The sequence below is a fragment of the Saccopteryx leptura genome, chromosome 2, assembly GCF_036850995.1.
Source record: "Saccopteryx leptura isolate mSacLep1 chromosome 2, mSacLep1_pri_phased_curated, whole genome shotgun sequence".
NCBI lineage: Eukaryota > Metazoa > Chordata > Mammalia > Chiroptera > Emballonuridae > Saccopteryx > Saccopteryx leptura.
In genome coordinates, this window is record NC_089504.1 from 28294675 (window position 1) to 28321673 (window position 26999).

A 26999-nucleotide genomic window follows, 5' to 3' on the forward strand; every position below is an offset into this window, starting at 1 on the left:
CCAAGAGAAGTGCACAAGAACCAACTTCCTTATCCCCGTACCTGCTTTAGATTTTGATGAGGTGTGGCCTAAGACTACAGGACTCTTAACACCCCTCTGTTAGCGGAGTAAAATTAGTTTCTTCCCTAATGTAATGGTAAAAACTCTTTTATAATTCTGTAAGTAGGACTTCTAAGAAAAATACAAATAGCAATAATATCCAGATACACTTGTCATATTCTATTAACTACCAGACATGACTAAGTTTATGAAAGATAAAACTGCTTTGCTTGTTAAAAGAGAGCAGAGAATGTTTATAGTGCCTTTATTCAGAACTGACAAAAACTGGAAGAAATCCAAATATCCTTTAACTGGTGAATGAATGAAAAACCTGTGATACATATATACATAGAACATTACTCAGCAAAGAAAAAGATGAGGCTACTGATAAACACAATAGTGTGGATTAATTTCAAATATACTAGACTATAAAATCAAACATCTACATACCATACAATTCCTTTTCTATGATGTTTTGGAGAAAGCAAAACTATAGGGACTAATAACTGGTCAGTGACTGCCAGGGCTGGGTGTGATAGGAGATGTCCACTACAAAGGAGCAAGAAGGAATTTTCTAAGGTGATGAAAGTGTTCTATATCTTGATTATGGTGGTGGTTATACAGCTGTATGCATTTGTCAAATCCCCAAGAGCTGTACACTACTGAAAATTGTACCTTCATAAACCTGACTTTAAAAAAGAAAATCTCGTACACAAAAAATTTAACATTTACTTAGTTAAAAATAAAGCAAGCTTTCAGTAAAGAAAAAAAATGTTAACTAGTTTATAAATTCCTTTCCTAAAGTAGCTTATGACATTTACTATGTAATTATAGTTTCATTATTTACAATGAAAAAGCAATTAATAAACTCACTACATATTTATCTGACAAACTCAAATTAAACATAATACCTATCTTTTTGTTAAAGCATATCTAAGAGTCAAGGGGAAAAATAACTTCGAGTTCCATAGGGTAAAAAAGAAAAATTTAAGTTCCACATTGGCCAATTTGGAAAAACAGCCAAAAATACATCTTAAAAGAGGTCTATGGCAAAGTAAAGTAATAAATAATAATAATAATAACAACACTTCCTAGTCCCTAAGAATTTTTCTATGAATAGTAACTTTATTCACTGATCACATTTTTTATTGAATTGGGGTGACACTGGGTAATGAAAACCACGCAGGTTTCAAGCGTACAACTCTGTAACACATCATCTGCGCACTGCATCGTGCTCACCACCCAAAGTCAAGTCTCTTTCAGCCACACTTTGTCCCCTATGTGCCTCCTCTACCTCCTCCTACCCTCCTTTGCCTCCAGCACTCACCATACTGTAGTCTGTAATCACTTTTACTTTCAATGATAAACTAGGAGTCATGGTTCTTAGTGTTGTTTTAAACTTACTTTAAGATTTTAGGGTATCTAAAATAAATAATAATTAATTGTGAGATTTAAAGGTACTATATTTTAAACCCACATAAACCCTGAAAACTTTCTTCTCACAGTTGAGTGAAAGCTGGGTGATGATGGAAGAACACAAATACAGAACATCCTAGGTCTGCAATGGATCTATGTACCATCCTGATGCGTAGAAGTAGCCCCCAAATTAAAGAATGTTCTGCCCTGGCCGGTTGGCTCAGTGGTAGAGGCACCGGCCTGGCGTGCAGAAGTCCCAGGTTCGATTCCCAGTCAGGGCACACAGGAGAAGCGCCCATTTACTCCTCCACCCCTCCCCCTCTCCTTCCTCTCTGTCTCTCTCTTCCTCTCCCGCAGCGAGGCTCCCATGGAGCAAAGATGGCCTGGGCGCTGGGGATGGCTCCTTGGCCTCTGCCCCAGGTGCTAGAGTAGCTCTGGTTGCAAAAGAGCGACGCCCCAGAGGGGCAGAGCATCACCCCCTGGTGGGCAGAGGGTCGCCCCCTGGTGGGCGTGCCAGGTGGATCCCGGTAGGGCGCATGCGGGAGTCTGTCTGTCTCTCCCGTTTCCAGCTTCAGAAAAATACAAAAAAAAAAAAAAAAAAAAGAATGTTCTAGCAAGAATAATGATGATCTTAACTGGACTGTAGAACTCCTCATGGTAACCTAACCTTATAGAGAAATACAAAAGGTAAAGTAGTTGGGACAGTTATATTTGCTTAATTAAAAAATAATAAATTAAAAACCAAGTTTCATTTTGTATGGAGAATTGTGACTTTGTTATATAAGTTACCCTGAAACTGATTAGTCTAGAAATGATATGTGTGGACAGACACATATATATGTAGCCTGCTAAACATAGACAGTCATCTAACATTTTACAAAGATGACACTGTACTGCAATGGAAAAAGAATGACCTTATCAATAAATGGTCCTAGAATAAGAGGCTATCCTAATGGAATTAAATATTGTATCCTGACCCCCAACTTCCTACCAAACATACCATTTCTACATTGTATATGCAGTCTATATCTAACTGTACAAGAAAACCTAAAAATATTTTCATAATCTTGGGGTGAATGAAGATTTCTTAAACAGCACACAAAAAGTATTAACCATAAATGAGTAAATAGATAAACTGACCAACACTAAAATGAACAACTTTTGTTCATCAAAAGACACCAGAAAGAGAGAAAAGGAAAGCTAGAGTGGAGAAGATATTTGTAATACATATTACTGGCAAAGGACTGAAACTATATAAAGAACTCTAATTGATCAATAAAAAATAGGAATAAAACCCAATGGAAATACAGGCAGAAAACTGAACCATTTCACAAATGAGTATCCACAAACAGTCAATAAACATATAATATGTTCAACAGTACTAGTCAATAAGGAAGTGCAAATGAAAACTACAATATAACATATCTAAGGACTAGAAGGACTAAAATAAAAAAGGACTATAAGACTATTGGACTAAACTAAAATAAAAAAGGACAATATCCAGTGTTATTAAAGATGTGGAGGAATTCAAACTCTCAAATACTGCTGATGGTAAATTAGTATAACCAATGACTGGAAAACTCGACTACAGTTGATTGCACATATACTATATGATCTAACAATCCCAATCCTAGTTATATACCCAATAAAAAATATATGCATTACCAAAGGACATAAACTCGAATATTCACAGCGGTTCTATTTTTATAACTGTCCCCAAAAGGAAATTACTTAAGTTTCAACTAAATTAGAATAGATAAATTATGACACAGTCATATGAGGGAAACTATATGAAAACAAGTGAACTCCCACTATATAGAATAACATGGATAAATCTCACAAACATCATGTTGAGCCAAAAGATACTGTATGATTTCATTTACACCAAGTTGAAAAGGAGGCAAAATGAATTTATGTTATTCAAGCTCAAGATAGTAACCTCTGTGGAGGAGGGCCAGTAGGGGCTGGAACTGTGCACAAAAGGCTTATGAGGTTCTGGTAATGTTCCATTTCTTGATCTAGATTCTGGTTACAAAAATGAGTATAATCCTATGAAAAATCATCAGATTGCATTTTTATAATTTATGTACTTTTATATATTATCATTTACTTCAACAAAACATACCAAAAATATACAATCACAATCACAGATTTTAGAGGTGGACTGGTGTATAGGAGAGGAATATGAAGAAAAAATAAGATATTCTGCTTTCTGAATACACAGCATAGGTTGTTCTCCTTAAAGTTGCCAAACCAAATAAAATATAAATTTGGTACTAACCATGAAACCCGGTATTACTGGCTGAGCAAATTTTGTCTTAAAGGAATACAACAACTGTTTTGAGTTTGCATCATAGAAAGAAAGTTGACCTAAAAGGAAGGGGGGAAAAAAAGCCTGATTTATTATATAAAATATTATAATATCTAAGTAAGGCTAACATAAAATCATGCATAAAAGCAATAACACTAAATGTACATCTTGATAATTTTTTTTAAAACCTATAATGACTAGACTTAGTAATTCTTATTTAAAAATCAATAGAAGACATGCTTAAAAGCCCAAATCCAATTTTCTTTCCCTGTTTTCAAGGTCTCCAGAGTGCTTCCTTAATCTCACAGTATTCTACTTATTCAACTATAAAGCATTTCTTTATCATTATTTAACAAATAGTTTCCTAGTAAAAACCAAGGCGATTTCTTCCTCATTTTCACTATAATCCAAACTCTACCCAAATCCTATCACCATTTAAAGTTTCTATTAAACTTCTAACTACTTGAATCCATACCCATACTTCAGTCTCTGAAATCACAGTATAGTTATTACTTCAGCTTTGCTATTTTTAAAATTCACTCACAGTCTTTCAACATGATCATAAAAATAAAATAACTGTCTTTTTGACCCCTAACTGTCCAACATGATAACCTCCTTACAATTGTTATCACTTCTTCAAAATCTTCTACCATGACTATTCCCTTGGTTAGTATCCTAATCCCAAGGAGAGCTTATTTTTTTCTCTTCATTCTGAAAGTAGATGCTTGTCCAGGCTCTCTTTTCTCTCTGCAATGCTCCCTTAATAAATCAGCTGCCACCAGAGAAGAAATGAAACTAACATTTATCTTCTATTAAAACACTGGGTGCTTTACCGAATCAACCTAATATGGTCACAAAGTTGGTAAACAGCAAAGCAGTCGTGGTTACTAGTTGTGTGCAATCTGTAGCCACCCTGTGACGCTGTCTGTTAGCTTCAGCTCTACTCCTCTTCTGAGTTTCAGCACTGAATTTCTAAATATTGGCCCAAAGTGCCATATGGTTGCCCTGCTGGCATCTCATCTTTCCCCAGGGCTTTCTCTGTTTCTTATTCTAAAGATGACACTATCATCCTCTTGACCACACTAGCTGGAACCTCAGAGTCACCTTCAACTCTTCTTTGTGTCTCCCTCCCATCTGAATTTAGTCATCAAGTCCTATGAATTCTATTTTTACACCATCAAATCTTCTTGACTCCCAACTGCTTAGGCCCTTGTTACTGTATCGCTCAACAAATACTTATTAAGGGCTTAATATGTACAAAGCACTTTCTAAGCAATAGAACATAATCCTTAACAAAACAGACATGGTCCTACATACATTGTTTAAAGACTGCCTTCTGAAAAGTTTTACCCAGTCTATGTTTGGAATCGCTTCCACATTAAACCATTTACCCTCTAGCATTTCTAAAACTAAATGATAATCATGTGATTTATAACTATAGTTTCTACAGTGCAGAAGCCTCTTCCCTCAACTATTAAAAAAGACTATCCTACTATTTTTTTAAGGTCTTCAAAATCTGATCCCATCCTATATTTCACCTCCCTCCTGTACCCATGCTCTAAGCCAGGGGTAGTCAATCTTTTTATACCTAGAGCCCACTTTTGTATCTCTGTTAGTAGTAAAATTTTCTAACCGCCCACCGGTTCCACAGTAATGGTGATTTATAAAGTAGGGAAGTAACTTTATTTTACAAAATTTATAAAGCAGAGTTACAGCAAGTTAAAGCATATAATAATAATTACTTACCAAGTACTTTATGTCAGATTTTCACTAAGTTTGGCAGAATAAGTCTTTATAAAACAACTTACTATAGTTAAATCTATCTTTTTGTTTCTACTTTGGTTGCTCCGCTACCGCCCACCATGAAAGCTGGAACACCCACTAGTGGGCAGTAGGGACCAGGTTGACTACCACTGCTTTAACAATTATACTTCCTATCACTATCTTTGAGGATATATGAAGTATGGGAAAGGAGACACAGGGTGATAAGCAAATGCTAACTCGGTAGTTGAAAAATGAGAAAAAATATATGCCAATAAATGTGCTTTTCATCCAGAGAAAAAAATATATACTTATCTGATTCAAAGTATCAATAAGTAAAACAGAATGCCACAAAACTGACATGTTATCATTAAAAATAAACCAAGTCAATATGAACTTTTATCCTTTTTCTTTGTTTAGGTAACTAGATTCATAGCTTATGAATTATTTCCACAATATTTCCTCAAATGGTAAAATGAGGTTTTAATACTATAGTTTAAAGTGTCAACTTGGAGAGAAGCATCTAAGAAATTACTTTTACTCCTTAGTTCAATAGTATGTCATCTTCAAATCTATACCAATATTTAAATGACAGTAGAGAAAATACTTATCAAATACCTAATTCAAAAAGCTTCAAGGAATTTAGCAAAAGATAAATATCAAGTTAATTTTTAGATGATTTTAACAAGAGGAAAAGCTTGGCCAAATCTATTAAGATGAAACTTAATATGTTGTTAGAGCTATAAACAACAAAAAACACCAAAATGCCTAATATAAGAAGAAAAAGACAATTTGACAGCATTCAGATTAGTAGTTACAAGACAGCCGTGGGGATGTAAAGTACAGCATAGGGAATATAGTCAATAATATTGTAGTAACTATGCATGGTGCCAACTCGGTACTGAGAATATTAAAACACTTTGTAGGGTATATGATTGTCTGGTACTATGCTGTATACCTGAAACCTAATACAAAATGATATTGAATGTAAACTATAATTGAAAAATTTTTTTAAGTAAAAAGAAGTCATAGTGCTAGAAACTATGCTGCCAAATCACTATCCTATGATGGTCAGAAGTTGTGTCCCCGACTTTGATAATCAATCTTTAAGAAATATATGGACATAATATACAACCACAGGCAATCATAAGGTTTGGGAAAAATTAAAGAGGAATAGTTGGCTTACTAGGTAGTGGCACAGTGGATAGAGTGGCAACCTGGGACACAGAGAGCCCGGGTTCAAATCTCCGAGGTCGCCGGCTTGAGCGCAGGCTCATCTGGCTTGAGCATGGGATCATAGACATGATCCCATAGTCACTGGCTTGAGCCCAAAGGTCACTGGCTTAAAGCCCAAGGTTGCTGGCTTGGGCCCAAGGGTACTGGCTTAAACAAGGGGTCACTGACTCTGCTGGAGCCCCCAGTCAAGGCACATACGAGAAGGCAATCAATGAACAATTAAGGTGCTAAAATGAAGAATTGATGCTTCTCATCTCTCTCCCTTTCTGTCTATCTGTCCCTATCTGTCCTTCTCTCTGTCTCACTCTCTGTGTCATGTCTCTCTTGATAAAAAAGAAAAAGAAAAAGAAAAAGAAGGAGAAATAGCTAATGTTACAGAGAATGTATAGTCTGGGGAAAATGGGGCAAGAGAAGCAGTGTTAGTAATTTTTACACAAATAAAGGATTATCTTGTAAATGTGGATTAGGGACATAACTGTTATTTCTTAAGATGACAAAATTTAAGAGCAACAGTCTCAGAATTTATTGGGAGACAAAGCAAGACAATTTAAGTAAAACCTTCTAACCAACTGCTATTCAACAATGAAAGAGGCTACCTTCTAAGACAGTAAACTTCACATAAAAAAGTTCATCAAGCACAGGAATGGCAACTCTTGCAGAGATAATGTAAAAAGGATTTTATACTGTATGGTCGATGGGCTGGGTAATTTCTAAAGTCTACTCCAACTAGAAAAATCTGACTCTACCACTCTTTACAAGGTAAGAAGGAATTAAAATGAACAAAAGAAATTTAGCTTTAAGACTAAAATTAGCAAAATCTTTCTTTCAGACTCAATTAGTATATTATAGACGAGTTTTTTTTGTAGAGCTGCAGGCAGATACTGCAGTCAATTCTGGAGCTGAAATTATGTTTGGGATCAAATCCTAGGTGAAAACACCCTTACCATGATATTAATGGAAATTCTCTATAAATGATTACCAGTGAAAGATACTGAAATATAAGAAACTATGATGAGATGAATTATGAAAAAATCAGTCAACTTACCACTATCAAAATCACAGAATACACCTATTCTCTCAGGAACAGGAACATCCAAGGCTTTGACTTTATTATTGTGCTTTGCTGCAAATGTGTTTTGTAGCCAGTTGTTGACATGGATACACCAACTAGTGTTTGTCTTTCCTAACTGGTCAAATTTCCCCAAAGTCTTGTATGCTATTCCCACACTGTAGGATTTACAATCCTTCTGGGCCTTGACCTCCCAATAATGTTGTCCACTTTCAATAGCAGTGTCTCCTGCAAAGGATCAGAAAGGTAGATTTGACTCTTACCTCTTCCTTATGAGTCACATAGATCTGTACCTATCTCTTGTCCCATAAAATGGTACCAAAATTCTGATTCAGGATGTTAACACATAGACACTAACTGCGCAGTATCTGCTATAATTTTACTCATATGTTTATTACTAATTTTTCTGAATATGAAAAGCTTCATAACTTTTCCTCCTTACTAACCCCTCAAGAGTTACATATATATACTGCTCACAAAAATTAGGGGATATTTCAAAATTAATATGAAGTGATAAAAAAAAGCATTTGATTTTTTTTATTAAACAAGAACATCAGAAAAGCAAACAACAACTCAAAGAAAGTTGTTCAATTATGCAAATGAGATGCAAAACTAACATTTCATTGGTGAAAATGCACGATACAAAAGGCTGAAAGTACTGGAGTATCTGCACATTCCCTGATCTTGAAAGTGCATTTTGAAATATCTCCTAATTTATGCAGAGCACTATGTAAAATGAAGTAAATTTTAAACATATCAATAGTAAGGCAATTTTAAAACATGTCAAAGTAATTAGGCTTCAAGACGGAGACACTCCAGCCAAGTTCCATTCAATACACAGGCAGTCACTCCAGCTCTGAGTAGAAAGCCCACCAGTATGACTGTGATGCCTCTAATACGAGATAATGAGGAACTATTTCTTTATCCTACCCAGCACCGTGTAGGATTCCCCAGTAAAACGATCTCGGCTGCCTCTTACTGCTGGCGGCCTGGAGCCTATGGATGTCCGTTTGGGGGATGGTGTACCACTTCTATATAAACAAGAACAAAAATAAAAACAAACATTGTGTGTTGTAATTGTTTCACAAACTGAAATTACAAATCACAAAACAAACCTTTAAAAAGATTTTTTAATTATGTTGCACAAACAGGACAATTTAATTTTATCTAAATTATTACAGAGTTATCAGTGATAAATGCTAAAATGTAAGAAGTCACCAACACAGAGCAGGCTAAAAATATGAGTATCATGCAGACTGAGCAAGGCTTGTACAAAGAACACACAGTTGAAATAAGAAACGATGCCAAAATGAAATGAGATACAAAAGAAAAAAAGAACCTCAAGAAATAGAATGTAGTATAGCTTACATTTCTTGTAGTTAAATTTAAACAGAAGCAAAGGAAAAGTAAGCTTATTACAATCATAACTAAATAATCTTTTTTTGTAAGCAGTATGTATTCTTGCTCTGAATCTTTTCTTAAAAAGAGAAACACGCCTTGGCCGGTTGGCTCAGTGGTAAAGCGTTGGCCTGGCATGTGGGAGACCCAGGTTCGATTCCCGGCCAGGGCACACAGGAGAAGCGCCCATCTGCTTCTCCACCCCTCCCCCTCTCCTTCCTCTCTGTCTCTCTCTTCCCCTCCCGCAGCCAAGGCTCTGTTGGAGCAAAGTTGGCCCGGGCGCTGAGGATGGCTCTGTGGCCTCTGCCTCAGGCGCTACAATGGCTCTGGTTGCAACAGAGCAACGCCCCAGATGGGCAGAGCATCACCCCCTGGTGGGCATGCTGGGTGGATCCCGGTCGGGTGCATGCGGGGAGTCTATCTGACTGCCTCCCCGTTTCCAACTTCAGAAAAATACAAAAAAAGAGAGAGAGAGAGAGAAAAACAGCTCTTGCCCAAATCTATGCACAGGAGAATGTCAAGTATTAAAAAAGCATTTCTCCCTAATATTATGGACAAGGTCCAACCTGACCTCCCCTCATATCAAATTATATGATATGGTAAAGTGAAGAAGAGTATCAGACCTCTCACAAACTCAAAATCTCAAAATAAACAAAATCTCAAAAATGTCTAAAATTTAATATATATCAATCATATTGAATTACTGAATTTAAAGAACAAAAAATTACAACTTACCAGTAGGAAAGAAATAAAAGGAAAGCATGGAAAAAAGAAAAACAGACATAACTACTGAGAAGGGCAGTTTAAATTTCAGAGAAAAGTTAACTAAGAGCTCTGCCACTGTGGCATTCCAAACTTCTGATCTGTACATTTTTGCAAGAAGTACAACTATCACTGTCTTATGTAGAACATACGCCCTCCCCCCACCACCTCCAATCTCTTTACAGGCACCTTGGCCTCTTAACTATCTGAATTAAGGCTCTTTGTTACCTCTACTCTGGATTGTTTTACCAGCTTCTAAAGCAGAGGTCCCCAAACTACGGCCCGCGGGCCGCATGTGGACCCCTGAGGCCATTTATCCGTCCCCCACCGCACTTCCGGAAGGGACACCTCTTTCACTGGTGGTCAGTGAGAGGAACACATTGACCATCTCATTAGCCAAAAGCAGGCCCATAGTTCCCATTGAAATACTGGTCAGTTTGTTGATTTAAATTTACTTGTTCTTTATTTTAAATATTGTATTTGTTCCCATTTTGTTTTTTTACTTTAAAATAAGATATGTGCAATGTGCATAGGGATTTGTTCATAGTTTTTTTTATAGTCCGGCCCTCCAATGGTCTGAGGGACAGTGAACTGGCCCCCTGTGTAAAAAGTTTGGGGACCCCTGTTCTAAAGTGGTCTCTTTGCTACCCAATTCATTTTGTTCACTGTTACCAGATAAACTTAACTCCAATTATCCTAGTTTAAAATCTTCAAGTACTTCCTTACTGCCCACAAACTCAGCTCAGCACTTCAAGTTCTTGATTTGGTCCGTCTGCTGTTCTGCCTCTCGCCCCTAGAGAGCGCTATCCAGTTAAATGTAGCAGTGGAAGCGGTCCCTTCTCGGGCAGTCTGCTTCCAGGCCTTTCCTCCTATTTCTCCCTCTCTGTCTGCAAGTCCAATGTCACACATCCTCTACTTCCTTGAGAACCAGCCTAAATTCCATCACATTCGTGAAGGTCTCCCAGACCCTACAAAGCTAAATAAATAACTGTGAGGAGTCCAGCTCCAGGCCAGGATCCTACATGTGCTCTTTCAGGCCCAACCACAGACAATTATAAAGCCTTTATCTGGCAGGCCTGGGGCAGGGGGCTGCCGTCCCCACACCAGACTTGGTGGCCAGCCATCACTGCGGTTTCTGGAGGGAGTTGCAATCCCTTCCCTACACCAAGCTCGTAGCCTATCTGCAATCCTAGCTTAGGCACCTCTATTCGGAGATCCCCTTATAGGGAGACTCTTGCCTGAGACGCCTCCCACTGCCTCTGCAGGGACCTCCATGAAGGGGGCTGGGATGGGGCTGTAATGTGAAGGCACTTTTCTCCCCTGTCTCAATATTTTTCTGTTTCTAACCTTTCCCGTTCTTCCATCTTCTTGGCCTCAGGTCCATAAACAACAGGATGAGTCTTTTGTTTGGGGCTTTCTCAGCAGTGAGATGATATCCACCATCAGTGATCTGCTCTGATTTACCTGACCCTCACCTCATTCTGTTGGGAAAAATAGAACACGGGAGAGCTAGCACCCTTTCCTTTGTGGCCTCTTGCTTACACTATCGCAGTCAGTGAATAAAAGGTTTGATTGTTACTTTCAGTTTGGCTCAGTGTCCTAACTGGCTGCTTCAATACTCAGCAGCTCAGGATACCTTTCTTCCTCTAAACTCCTTTGTTCACACTTACCATTACACATCCTCTCTACCTGCATTATTGTTATTTGTATAAAGCTAGATCTCTCATCTACATAAGCCAGGGAAAATTTCTTGAAGGCAGGGACAGTGTCTAACTCTATACACCCCACAATATCTAGCTGACATCCTACAGTAAACAAATATTTATGAAAAGAATAGTGGATATAATATTCCAGAAATAGCCTACATAGAAAATACCCTTAAAAGGAGGGAATGGTGAAAAATAAATAATATGATATGAAATGTTAAATATAAGCAGTCTAAAAATCTCTAAAACCAGATAAAACTTTATAGATTCTATTAAATCCAACAGCATTTTACAGTTTATAATATACCGACTAAGAAATCACTTTTGCCAATGAGCAAATAAACTAGAAAAAGGAGAGAAAGACAATTTTGAAAAGAGAACACATTCTGGTTTCTGATAAAGATATGTAAATCTTCAAATCAGTACATTACTATTCATGCAATTTGAACTGATTCATCTTCCTGGCACTGTCCTAACATTTCACTAATAACCTTTGCTTCTGACCCTGATGCTTTTCAAACTGCAGGATTATTATAAAACAGAGAGCACCTCAATGTGCCTCGTGTCAAATACAAATAAAAGCAAAGCTATAAAGTTAGGTATACTGAATACAGTACAACAAAAAAGATGCCAGGTATAAGTAAATGCAGAAAAAAATTCATATAAGAGAAAATAATTCAAGAAAGACTTTAAGCAGAGCTTATTGTTTTGTTATATACAATATAATACAAATATGCAGCAAACTTGAATGCTGTAAGTTCACAACATAAGCTACCAATACAGATAGTCTACACAGAGCAATATTTAGGTAATGAAGGCTGCTGCAATGGCTTCTGCTTATTAGTTAAAGAAAAAATATTAAAGTTATTCAGCCAAGCTAAATACACTAAGTCCTAGAACTAGACAGACAGAGATCATCACCTTGTATGTTTCTTCAGTGAGGTAACATGGGTACTGTCAGATAAAAACAGGCAACTGTTAAGAATGCTTTACAACTTAAATTTAACAGCTTATAATAAAATTAAATCAAAAGCCTGATGAGGAAATTCTTTTTTTATTTGCTGTTATAACTCATAGTGATAGTACCTTATTTCAATTAGAGAAAAATTTTTGTCTGTTAAAAAAGAAAGAGACCCTCTACATTGAGACTATCTAAATAAGTCTAACAACTCCAGATCCCACGCCTCTGGCTCATAAGGTTGCTGATGGGGTGAGACACTGGGGTTGTGCATGCTAAACACTGCCATTCAGGCAGACTTTCAGGTCAGACTGGACCTAAAATTCAGGAACTAGCCTAGGGACTCTCTAAGCACTTCATGTTGCTGTAGATGTAATTTTAAAGAGATGCTACTGAAATTGAAATGTATAAGTGAGAAGTGAATTAGAAACTAAAGAAAAGTAATAAAAATGTTAGTGACAAATTCAAGAATTGACCAACAATACTGTATGCTTCACTTTCATGTACTCACATATTACAAATCATATTGGTACACAGAATAAGAATTTCATTATAAGTTATTGTCAAATAAGAACCAATGTACAAAGCATTTTCCAGATAACAGATTTAGGGAACTAACTTACCTGCCCTTGTTCTCTTTTCCTTTAATCTTATTTTCTTGACCTTTTCCTCCAGTAGGATCCCACTCTACACAGGTATCTTCAACTCTCAGGTTCAAATGGGATGAGGAGTTATCTAAACTGAAGTTAAGTGCTATAAAAAACAGTATTTCAATTTTGTAAAAATGTAGCATATATCTCTTCTTTCTGAAGCACAATTATCATCACATTATTTTCCTCCTCAATTTTTACAACACTGTATATAAAGTTCAAGTTTTAATTCTAGTAAAGTCCCCAAAGAGAAGGCCATAATTTACTAATTTCTACTTTATTTCCCATTATTCTTATATACCTTATATGCCAAGCAAATACAATACTGTCTCTGCATGGCCTGCAGACATTGTTTCTGCTACTCCTTCTGTTGGACCCCTCAGTACACAATAACCTCAATGTCTTGCTGTAAGAATATCAGTTGATTACCAGTTGACTGTTATGACTAAATGGGAAAGGGCCTTGATAGAATTAAGAATGAGGAGAATTAAGAATTAGCCAAGTTTGTTTACCTGATAGTCTCATTTCTCCTTACTGGAAAAAGCCAAATCTGAGGGAGGGGGGGAATCTCTCTTTTTTTTCTCACTCTCTCATAAATGAAAGTTTTGTATTTTTATTTATTTTTGTTATTCTAAAGTAGACCTGAGCCTGACTAGGTGGTGGCGCAGTGGATAGAGCGTCGGACTGGGATGCGGAAGACCCAGGTTTGAGACCCCGAGGTCGCCAGCTTGAGCGCGGGCTCATCTGGTTTGAGCAAAAGCTCACCAGCTTAGACCCAAGGTCGCTGGCTCGAGCAAGGGGTTACTCGGTCTGCTGAAGGCCCATGGTCAAGGCACATATGAGAAAGCAATCAATGAACAACTAAGGTGTCACAACAAAAAACTAATGATTAATGCTTCTCATCTCTCACTTCCTGTCTGTCCCTGTCTATCTCTCTCTCTGACTCTCTCTCTGTTTCAGTAAAAAAAAAAGAAAGAAAAAGAAAAAAGTAGACCTGATTTCAAATGAAGGAAGACACATGGAAGAGGTCCTAAACAGTCTCTCAGCAGGCCTGACCTGTGGTGGTGCAGTGGATAAAGCATTCATTCACCTAGAATGCTGAGGTCGCCGGTTTAAAACCCCGGGCTTTTCTGGTCAAGAATGATAGAATTAAGATGTAGTGTTAACAGTTAAAGAGCCTACCACACACGTATTTTTGCTGATGCTCTAATACTTAATAATTTCATATTTAAACTTTCAGTGGTTTGAAATGAAGACAAGCACAGAGAAACAGGCCACGACGGCAGAAGCAAGGGAACTGACAGCTGAGAGCTACAGATGATTTACGGGACTAGAGGAGGGGCCTACTTAAATAGAAACAAACCAAAAACACAAAACAAAACTACACTTTTCAAATTATTTGGTATTTTAGGGAACTATCAGTACTATTCATAAAACTTACTCAGGACTGTTAATTTAGGAAATCAGTATAGCCTCTCTTTGGAAATCGAGGGTGAATCATTAAAATGTAATGCTCAGTAACGCATAGTTCATCCTATAATAAATGTAACTCCTAGAATCTGTCTTAAGTGAGTATCATCTTCTATATAGTTACCAGATAATCTGCCTCAGTTCTAGTTCCCTGCCAAAGTTCAAACTTCTGGTAATTACTCATCAAAGGAATATTCCTTTACAATATCCCATTTCACCTAAGTCACTAAGGCTTCGGTATGCATCATCAAATAACAAAATATTTGTATAGATAGTCTAATATTTACCTAGTGAATCAAGAATCCTTTTATCCTCTACTGTTCTGTAAAGAGCACTTTAATTTCAACATTGCTTTGGACCCTTTGTTCACTGGGGTCTTTATTTATACAGCATTCCAAATATAAGTTTATTGAGTAGTACTGCTTCTAGTAATTGTCATACTAAGCAAGTAAAAATATGCATGTAAACAGAAATAAACTTACAGAAGGAAGAAAATAATAGAGCTTATCAGTAAAAATAAAAATAGAATTCCTTAATAGGTAGGTTACTAGAAGGTCAGGATTAAGCAAAATTGTCACACTGCCCTACTACAGATGAACTGCCCTAAAAAAACAGGGTTAATCTCTGTATTCGCTATTAGGATATTAGTATGGGAGGGCATTCACATTTGTGAGAGAGAGAAAATGTGTATCTAACTCTAAGGTGCCATCAGTTCCTTGTTAAAGTCCACAGGCTGGTCTGACCTGTGGTGGTGCAGTAGATAAAGCACTGACCTAGAATGCTGAAGTCATCGGTTCAAAAAGGCATATACAAGAAACAACTACTATGAGTTGATGCCTCCTGCTTCTTCCCCTGCCTTTCTCTCTCTCCAGCTTCCCTCTAAGAAAACAAAATTGCAAAGGCTGGTTTTAAAAAACATAACTAAAAAAATTTTTAAATGAGAAATAAAAAAATCCTAAGGCTGTTCTCAAATGTTTCATGTGATGGAGAGAAGGCTGGAATCAATGGTGGCAAGAAAAGGTATCGGCCCTGGCCAGGTAGTTCAACAGGTTGAGCATAGTCTCAATATGCCAAGGTTGCGGGTTCCATCCCTAGTCAGATACAAGAATCAACCAATGACAGCATGAATAAGTGAAACAGAAAATCAATGTCTCACTCTTTCTCTCTCTCTTCCTCCCACTCTAAAAATCAATAAAATCAATAACAGTATCACCCCCAAGCCACTTGAAACCAGACCTTAGCAAATACCACAACACCCAAACAAAAGGCATGGGTTTCAATCCCAGGGGTGTAAGTTTTATCACGCGCACACTATCTCTCTCTCTCTCTCTCACTTTTGGACACTGTCTCTTTAGGAACCTCAACTAAGTCATACAGGCTAAGGACTAACACAGATAATATTGGATAGTTGTTTTTTGTGTTGTTGTTTTTTGAAAAAGACCGGCCCCAAAAGTGAGGTCTCAAATGTTACTCTTTGTCTCTTATGTAAGCCCTGTAATATAGCTAAATATTAGTTTCCATATCTTTAAAAGTCTGTGAAAACAAAGTACCAGCCCTGGCCAGTTGGCTCAGCAGCAGAACGTTGGCCTGGCCTGTGGAAGTCCCAGGTTCCACTCCCGGCCAGGGCACACAGGAGAAGCGAACATCTGCTTCTCCACCCCTCCCCCTCTCCTTCCTCTCTGTCTCTCTCTTCCCCTCCCACAGCCAAAGCTCCACTGGAGCAAAGTTGGCCTAGTCGCTGAGGATGGCTCCATGGCCTCCGCCTCAGGCATTAGAATGGCTCTGGTTGCAACAGAGCATCGCCCCCTGGTGGGCATGCCTGGTGGATCCCAGTCGGGCGCATGTGGGAGTCTGTCTCCAACATCCTGCTTCTCATTTGGGGGGTGGGGGGATGACAAAAAACAAACCAAGAAAAAGTACCAAAAAACTCAAGAGTACAGAAACATTTCATGGGTTTAATGTGTATCAGTAGCTGATTCCCTGGTATTGGAAAACATTATAGCCGTTATCTTTTAAGGCCAGACAGTAAATTGTGATCAATATCATATCATTTACCTTTACAAGAATGTAAGGAATAATATACTTCTAAAATTCAGGTAATAAGAACTTATATTGCCTGACCAGGTGGTGGCGCAGTGGATGGAGCGTCGGACTGGGATGCAGAGGACCCAGGTTCAAGACCCTGAGGTCGCCAGCTTGAGCGCGGGCTCATCTGGTTTGAGCAAAAGCCCACCAGCTTGAACCCAAGGTCGCTGGCTCCAGCAGGGGGTTACTCGGTCTGCTGAAGGCCCGAGGTCAAGGCACATATGAGAAAGCAATCAATGAACAATTAGGGTGTTGCAATGCGCAATGAAAAACTAATGATTGATGCTTCTCATCTCTCTCCGTTCCTGTCTGTCCATCCCTGTCTATCCCTCTCTGACTCTCTATCTCTAAAAAAGAAAAAAAAAAAAGAACTTATATTATGCATCAGTTTTGACAATTCCAATGACAGAAGAAATAGTGAGGAAAAAGAAGCTAACAATGTTCTCTATTTTCCACATCAAACACCATAAATAGCCGGATACAAAATTTTGGTAGGCTTCAACTACATATTTAATCTCCATCTCTTTCCCTTTCTCTCCAGTTTTTTGTTCAGACACTTATTTCTATTAGTTGGTCAACAAGGGCTGCAGCAAGCCAAGAAAATTAGTAAACAACTGTTCAACATGCCATTTTTTAATAACCTGAACTTTCCCTCTGTAGCTCTTGCTCTTATTAATAGCCACTCCAGCGCTATGGAATAACCTTAGGAATCTGTGGCCCATAACTAGTTAAGAGACTGATTTTATTCTGGATCTCCCTGAAGGTCAAAGTCACTGTTCAGTGGGCCTCAGGGCTGATTTTCAGTCTATCTCTGGCACAGAACTTGGAAGAAATCTTAATCACATCTTTCCAAGCTAGTTCTAGGGAATGCAGGCCAAGTCATTTAACATATCTGAACTTCACTTTCTTCACAAATTGGCCATCAATAATATCTATTCTACTGATCTCTCAGCATAATTTTAATGATCAAATGAATAACCCTGAAACTGCTTTATAAACATTAATAAATATATAAATGTTAATTTCTACAAGAAGATTTAAGAAAATTTAGAGGACCTGAACTAAACTGAAAAGGTACTTCCTCATTACTGAGCCATACTCTATTCCCTGAGAAAACTTTGGACACATCTTCAGTGATGTTCATATATTTATATTAAACTAAAATTTGTAAACTAAGCACCCGCCTGAGAAGGTAACACTCCCATCTCAGGCTATTTTACCTCTCTGAATACCACGATAAAGAAAAAACTAATGAGCCTGACCAGGCAGTGGCGCAGTGGATAGAGAGTCGGACTAGGACATGGAAGACCCACGTTCGAAACCCCGAGGTCACTGGCTTGTGCGTGGGCTCATCTGGTTTGAGCCCAAGGTCACTGGCTTGAGCAAGGGGTCACTCACTCTGCTGTAGCCCCCAGGTCAAGGCACATATGGGAAAGCAATCAATGAACAACTAAGGTGCCACAAGGAAGAACTGATGCTTCACATCTCTTTCCCTTCCTGTCTGTCTTGTCTCTATCTGTCCCTCTCTTTTGTCTGTCAAAAAAAAAAAAGAAAAAAGAAAGAAAAGGCTAATGAATATGACTACTGTAGTCCTAATTTCTCCATCTTAAAATTCCTATGGTTAGGAATTCTGGGTGGGGGCAGGAAGGATGCAAACACATGTAAAATGTTTCCTGTCACGAAGTCTCGAATAACTTCAGACAGTCCTTTTGTTTTATGCTGTGTAAACAATGCTCTCACCTTTGGTCTCTAGAGTCACCGGATCAGAACACTCTCCAGCCACAGCTTTATTACAAGCTCGCACTCTGAAATTCATATACTTTGAATCAAACTTTAAGCCTGAAAAAATGAAAATGGCTTCAGACGTGAAAAGTAAAGGAATCTACTCCAAAAGTATAAGTATAAACCTTCAAACAGACAATTTTCCCTCTTTGAAATTTTTCTTAACTCAGGAAGGATATAAGTTTATGTTAAAACTGTGAAAATGCCTGAAGAGAGAGGAATCATGATTTATCTATTGTTTTCTTCAAAAGAAATCATACAGTTTTATCAATGAATTTTTTGTGAAAACTTAAGTGATAAAAAATACTGTCAAGCCTCATTAAGAGTAATATTTTACTCAAGGATAGATGTTGCAATTTAAAATAGCATATTCAATTTCTGGAAAGTAGACACCCTAAGGAATTTTTATATTCATGAAACATTATCTTCTTACGTGAAAAATAAATTTAAAGAGAAAGTGAAACATAGGGATTAATAGCAAAACTCTATTGTCATGTCTACATTAAAATAGCCCCAAAATTACTAGCTATGGGACTTTAAACAACATGACAGAGCCATAGTTTTGTATCTGTAAAACAGAATAAAACCAATCTCATAAGTGTAGATATTAAATGAGATGTATCGTGTAATACATTTCAGCCCAATTCCTGAAAAATGGTAAGTGATCAGTAATGGTAAAGTTACTAATATTAATGACCATGCATAAAAAAGCATTTAACAACTCAGACAACATTTGGCCATTTCAAATACCCAAAATCCCCTGTACATGGAGATAGCTTTTTAAAGACTTACAAAAGGCCAACAAACAGATGTCTAATACCAAGTCACAGTTCTACTTTAGGTATTAAAGTACTTTAGGTATAAAAGGTAAAGGCAACAATATTTGTGAAGAAGTGTGTACATCTAGAAAATTGACAGCTTTTTTGTTGTTAGACAAAGGGTTAGATGAATGGCAATGGACAGAGACTTGAAGTGGTGACCACACAATACAGTATACAGATGACATGTTGTGAATTGTGCACCTGACACCTGTATAATTGGGTTAACCAGTGTCACCCTCCAAAAAAACCAATAAATAGGAAATAAGAAGAAAACCAAGGTAAAACTTAAATGTTATTCTAAAATACTGTTTCAGAACATCCCTGCATGTTTGCTCCACATACATTGTTTTTACCAGGTTGCATATATCTCCAGAAGTAATTTAAATGAAGATTTTCTTGGTATTTTAAGAGATAATCACCTCTATAATGAATATATAAAAAGTCACTTGGCTAAAAAAAATTATCTTTTAAAGTAACTCAAAATATTTTTCACCATTATATTTCTTTTCTGAGAAAGATTCATGAAACGTAGCCGTTTTACCTGTCAGCGTATGTTCAGTTCCCTTAATACTGTCAATCACCTCCCAGCACCGCTCATCCTTCACCCGTGGAAGTCCATCAAAATTAGTTTTCCTGTATTCCAGTATAAAATGGTCAATCTTATTATCTTCCTCTGGCATTCTCCAAGCTACTGTTACCGAGTTGTCAGCCACCAGACACTCTACTGGATCTATCTCTGGAGCTTTGGGGACTAAAAAAAAAAAAAAAAAAAAAAAGAGCTCATTTCTCATTATAGTACTAATCCAATATTCATGTCTGTCATTCAAACTATGGTTTTTCATGTTGCTTTTGAACTATTCATTTGAATAGTTGTTTAAAAATTCTTGTTTCAAAGTTTTTTCATAGACTTATTCAAAGTTTATTAAACCTTAGTAAACAAAAAGCAATTCACACATGCTCAGGAAAAAGAATCAAGAATCACTTGTTACTTCTCAGCATTTTTAATCTATTTCTAACAGCTGCAGAATATAAATTAAGTCACAATGATAAAATAGAATAACTGGCTTTGACTTCAACAATTAAAATAATTCAAGATCTTTTCAATGTATTTTTTAAAATAGTTTATAAAATAATTATAATTTCTCAACTCTAAACAAAAATGAACTCTTCAACCATGCAAAATGCTTAAGAAATTTAAAATGTTTCTTCACAGAATTCTATGACTCATTAAAATAAATTAGGATAAATGAGCCAAAATAAACATGTATGGACATTAATCGATTTCTTTCCATAAAAGAGGATTTTCCATCACTCCCCAACATTAACAGATATTTCATTTACATAACAACAGGCTAATTGGATAGTGAGGTCTTCCAGTGATACAGATGTCTAAAATGTGTGAAATTGTACAGGTACTGTATTTAAACATTTTTGACTCTAAAAAAAATGTTTTAAAAGATTTTCTCCTAGTATGTAAGGGTGGTTCAACATTTTAAACCAATTAATGTAATCTATCACATCAGAAGAAAAATCATATGATCATATAAAGAAATAGAAAAAAAATTGGACAAAATACAATCATTCATGACAAAATTCTCAGCAAACTAGGGATAAAGGGGTGCTTTATTTGACAAACATCACCTACAAAAATATCTATAGTTAAAACCATAATTAATGTTGAAAAACTATATTTTCTCCCTAGGGCAAAGATGTCCCTCTCACCACTCCTATTCAACACTATATTGAAAGTACTAGCTAAATACAGTAAGACAAGAAAAGAAAGTAAAAGGTAGAAAGGAAGAAATGAAACTGTCTTTGTTCATTGATGATATGCATTATTTATGAAGAAAATACCAAAGAATCAATGAAAAAAGTCCTGAAACTAGCAAGTGATTATAGCAAGGCTGCAGGACACAAGGGATGAACCAGCCGAGTACAGGGAAACTTTAGGGCAGTGACACTATTCTGTATGATAATGTTATAGTGGACACATGACATTATTCTTTCGTCAAAACCCATAGAATTGTATAACACACAGAGTAAACCCCGATGTTAACTATGGGCTTTAGTTAATTAATACTGTATCAATAATGGTTTATCAATTAAAACAAATGTACCCTACTAATTAACGTAAGATAGTAATAATAGGGGAAATTACATGTGGGGAGGAGGAAAGTATATGGTAACTCTGTATTATATGCTCAACTTTCCATAAACCTAAACTTGTTTTAAAAATACAAAGCATTGATTAAAATACAACAATAACAACAAAAAAATTACAAACAAAAGTTAAAATGTGAGACCTAACAAATAGCAAAGTAAATATCTTGGATGAAATAATCAAGACGAATAGAAAAGGAATTTTATACAAATTTTAAATCTTCAAGCCTAACTATACTGGTCACAAAAATGAGGGGATATTTTATCACTCCATATTCATTTTGAAATATCCCCTCATTTTTGTGAGCAGTATAGTAAGAAAGAGCAGGAGGAAGAGAGACAGGACAATTGATCTCCATTAACTACAGTCTCTAAAGGTCAACTGGTATATGTGTGTAATTGTACAATAAATACTTGGAATCTGATATACCTTATTAGTAAGACAACAGACAACCAAAGAAGTGTTTATCATTTGTCATTATGATTAATTTTCTTCATCTGTCTTCTGGAGTTTTTGTCCCTATAATACATAACAGATGCCAGTCTCTATTCTGGAACATAAGCAATACAGACCACTAGTCATTGCCAAGAGAATGGACCACAGACATTCATAAATTTCATGTGCTCTGTGTTGCCTACATGTGAGGAGATGTAAAGGCGTATTTGGCATGTGGCAATTCTTTAATTTTGCTAAGTCAAAAATCTGTACTAAAAGTCCCAAGAAGCTGGTATGAAGAGAGAGTCACTTAGGTGCTGGCTGGTAGCTCAGTTGGTTAGAGAGTCATCTCGACATGCCAAGTCACAGGTTCAACCCCCGGTCAAGGCACATGCAGATATCAACCAGTGACAGCATACATGAGTGGAACAACAAATCAAGGTTTCTCTTTTTCTCTGTCTCTCTCTCCTTTCCTCTTTCTCTAAAAATTAATAGATAAAAATTTTTAAAAAGAGACTGACCTGTGGTGGTGCAGTGAATAGAGTGTTGGCCCTGAAACGCTGAGGTCACTGGTTTGAAACCCTAGGCCTGCCCAGACAAGGCGCATATGAGAAGCAATCAATGAACCACTAAAGTGAAGTAACTACAAGGTGATGCTTCTCACTCCCTCTCTCTCTCTCTAAAATCAATAAATATAATCTATATAAAATTCAAATTAAAAATGAAAAGAGAGTCACTTAGTCTGTAAGTGGGTCTGGCTAACCTCTACTATACATATCTCTATTCTGCTACCATTCCAGTAAGAATATACTGGCAAGTGGATAGAGTCACTTAGTCTGTAAGTGGGTCTGGCTAACCTCTACTATACACATCTCTATTCTGCTACCATTCCAGTAAGAATATACTGGCAAGTGGATTCTTCTTTCCTGTGAATGGTGGCCCCCAAAAGAAAGCAAACTGCTACACGTGGTAACTGAGGTAAAAATGAAAAAAGATCCAAGAAAGTGGTGATACTTGGGAGGAAAATAAAAAATTAAGTTAATTTAAGAGCAATATATCAAATTAAGGTTGACCTGAATCTGATATATGGGAAGTTCACCCAAGATTCTACACAGAATAAAAAGTTCATTAAATGAGGGATAAACTTCAGGAGATGAAAGGTGGTAAAATTGCCATATAAAAATATTACTTAGAAAATTCAGAACTGTCTTTGAAAATGAGAATGAAAAACAATTCACAGCAATTCCCATAAAGCAACAGTTAACTAGCAACAGCGTAGAAACTGCTTCAGGAATCTTACTGATGTCTTCCCTGCATGTGCATGTCAAAGTGTAAGTGGCATCAGCATTGTCACAAGCATGATGTTTCTTTTCAGCTGTAGAAGCTCAGAAAGAATATAAACTCTGAGATTCAATGTATTTTTTAATGGCTTAAGGTAGAAGAAAAGAACTTTGCAAATGTCTATCATCATCACTTTCATTTTTCAGACTCAGATAAGTCCATGACTCATGAACTATACATAATGCAGGGTAGAAGTGATTTCTGTGGTATCTATGGAATGAATTGCTAAGGGATAAAGGTATTGGTTCTTATCGGAAATTTTTATGCTATAGCAGAATATTAAAAATTGGTAACATGAGTTCATCTTTCATAAACTTTAACAACCTACTATGCTTTTTCTAGGGATGAAACTTCTCCCTAACAGGATTTGTGTTTTTATTATACCTCATTCCTTCAGACAGTCTTAACAGTTTGTCAAAAGAATAAATCTGAATTGTGCATGCAATCTATTTGACTGTAAAGTAGGCATGGCCTTGGGCTGTTAAGATATTACTGAAAACCCAAGAGAAAGAAAGTAATGGTGAGAAGATTGCTTAAACACACACACACACACACACACACACACACAAAAAAAAACCCTCATGTGTACATTCACAATCTGACACTCCTGACTCTCCTTCTAAATTTAGAAGTAGTGAGAATGATAATATAATGGTTAGTAATTCTGAAAAGCCAATTTACAGGCAGATCTCCACTGACAAGTATACTTTCTTCCTCTACAACTATACTTCCTTTTATTTTTTTTTATAAGACTTTATTCAATTCTTTTTTCAGAGAGTAGAGAGAGAGGGAGGGAGAGGGAGAGAGAGAGAGAGAGAGAGAGAGAGAAGGAGGAGGAGCAGGAAGCATCAACTCCCATATGTGCCTTGACTGGGCGAGCCCAGGGTTTCGAACCAGTGACCTCAGTGTTCCAGGTCGACGCTTTAACCCACTGCGCCACCACAGGTCAGGCTATACTTCCTTTTATATTGTACTTCCTCTATACTTTCTCCTCTCCTCTATACTTTTTTTTTTCTTTTTTCTTTTTTCTGAAGCTGGAAACGGGGAGAGACAGTCAGACAGACTCCCGCATGCGCCCCACCGGGATCCACCCGGCACGCCCACCAGGGGCGAAGCTCTGCCCACCAGGGGACGATGCTCTGCCCCTCCGGGCGTCGCTCTGCCGGACCAGAGCCACTCTAGCGCCTGGGGCAGAGGCCAAGGAGCCATCCCCAGCGCCCGGGCCATCTTTGCTCCAATGGAGCCTTGGCTGCGGGAGGGGAAGAGAGAGACAGAGAGGAAGGGGGGGGGGTGGAGAAGCAAATGAGCGCTTCTCCTATGTGCCCTGGCCGGGAATCAAACCCGGGTCCCCCGCACGCCAGGCCGACACTCTACCGCTGAGCCAACCAGCCAGGGCCTCTCCTCTAAACTTCTGATCTATTCCACACAAGTTAATACTTCACTTGTACTAATATTACTAGTCCCATTAGTTTCATGTCTACTAATCTCTTCTTTCCAATCATATTTTAAATCCTTGACCAAATATTCGGAGAAAAATGGTTTCATACCATCAACATTCCCTATTCAAAAACAGCTAATCTCTAAAAAATAAAGCCAGCTCAAAAAAAGCACCTGTTTAAGTAAAACACTTCACTTACAAGAGATTTCCTGATCTCCCAAATCACCATGTCCAAATTGTGTTAGCTATCAACTTAACATTGCTTGCTCCTAGCTCAAGAGAGAATACTGCTAACCCAAAGATCTTTAACTGGCTCTTTCACACATGTGGACAAATTATTTGAGATTCGATTTCAAATGGACTTGGCTGCTGAAATATCCTCAACCCAATACACTAATAAGCCAATGTCAACATATCATTCCTGGAAATAAAATTCCACCTGAACCAACAACAACCACAGCAATAATGGTAATGATAGCAGTTAACATTAACTGAGTGTTGACTGTGTGACAGGTACTATTTCAAGTGCTTTAGAGATTTCAATCCCTTTAATCATTATAAAAACCAGAGAAGTACAACATCACATCTTAAAGATAAAGAAAATGAGGCAAAGTTAAATAAATTGTTCAAGGTTACACAGCCAGTAAATGGCAGCCAGGATTCAAATCTAAGAAGTTTGGGCACAAGACCCAGTGTTAACCATTACAGTGTACTGCTTCCATCAAACAAACAATAAAATACATGCCTTTACAGGGTTCTTAAGAATGGAATTTATATACTAGTAAAACAATTCTCTAAAAATAAAGAATAGCAAATGTATTATTACTTAGCTGAATGAAGAAAAAAAAAATCATGCTATACTTCTTTAATATTTATATTACAATGTTCATACAGAAAAACCTCGCAGAAAGTATTTTTTATATATTAAACTTTACATATAATACATGTACTTACTTACCTGGCAAAAACTTTAAAGTTTGCAACATCTGTCTTTCCTGAGAAAAATCCACCATTAAATGAGTCATGCTGTCACTGACCTTTGGTTTCAAAGAAAGGCGAAAGGCTGAAGCCATTGTTACTCTACAGCAAACACAAAAATACTTTTAAAAATAGAAGAATGGGAAATATCATACATTGAATTTATAAAATAAAAAGATAGAAATTATTTTACTCTAATGACTTCAGAAACTATCACAAAGATAACAAAGCTAAATAGAAATTTGTTTAGTCTTTGAAAATTAAATAAAAAACTGTAAAATGTTTTTAAATTTAAAGACATTAAAGATAAATTTAAGGAACTTTCCTCCAGCCAGTTTTATAAAACTGCATACAAATACAGTAAGTATCCTAAGAGACAACTATTCAGCATGAATCAGCCAGTTTTATAAAACTGCATACAAATACAGTATCATAAGAGACAACTATTCAGCATGAATCAGCCAGTTTTATAAAACTGCATACAAATACAGTATCATAAGAGACAACTATTCAGCATGAATCATTTTTAACAGACCCAACAGCCACCTAAACCTCTGTACTCACAATCCCACCGACTTCCTGATGCCGCCTCACTCCTTTCCACATGCCAAACAGAAAAGTGCACGTATACCCTGACTCACACACTCTCCCTACACTAACAGCTACTCCGCGCATCCTCAAAGAAGAGTAGAGGTACACTGACCAACCCTGGACAGCTAGGTAGCCACTACGGGTAGGCCATGGATGAGAAAGGAGAGAAGTGACGTCACTAGTAGGTGTCACTCTGATGTGTCAACATCAGTTACATGGAAGGATACAGGAGAAACAGCTCTGTGAAACCAAAAGCCACAGAAACAAAAGTTCAATAAATACTTATTAGATGAATGTGGTATAAAAGAAAAAACAAAAAGAACAAAGCCACACCAGACCTTGTTTTACCCACAGTATGGGGAAACTGTTCTGTCAATTAGAACTGGGAGAAAAAAAATTATCATGTTCTATTAATTTGTCATTTTATCTCAAATTTCAGCTTTTCATACTATAGTAAATTTTCAAAAGTATCACAAAGTAATCCCCTTATTATCTTTCATCAAAGAATACAAAAGTAATACTCATGAGTGCTGCCCTCCTGGTACACAGTTTGGGAGAGGAAGAAAACAGAGCTGGAGGAGCAAAGTCGCT

At 37.0% G+C, this 26999-nt stretch overlaps 1 protein-coding gene across 3 annotated transcripts in view; it reads right to left on the minus strand.

The window, feature by feature from the left end:
- The window catches only part of FSD1L (fibronectin type III and SPRY domain containing 1 like), a 66675-nt gene that overhangs the window by 1161 nt on the left and 38515 nt on the right, over positions 1-26999 (minus strand). Inside the window, exons 6-13 of one of the 3 annotated variants that reach the window (XM_066367513.1) lie at positions 25798-25919; positions 20006-20215; positions 18602-18700; positions 13280-13409; positions 12620-12652; positions 8763-8863; positions 7809-8060; positions 3737-3825 (exon numbers count right to left, since the gene is read on the minus strand). In XM_066367513.1, the coding sequence (XP_066223610.1) occupies positions 3737-3825; positions 7809-8060; positions 8763-8863; positions 12620-12652; positions 13280-13409; positions 18602-18700; positions 20006-20215; positions 25798-25919 (1036 nt within the window). The remainder of the gene's footprint in view (positions 1-3736; positions 3826-7808; positions 8061-8762; positions 8864-12619; positions 12653-13279; positions 13410-18601; positions 18701-20005; positions 20216-25797; positions 25920-26999) is intronic. The other 2 variants (XM_066367516.1, XM_066367514.1) reach the window with 2 other exon arrangements.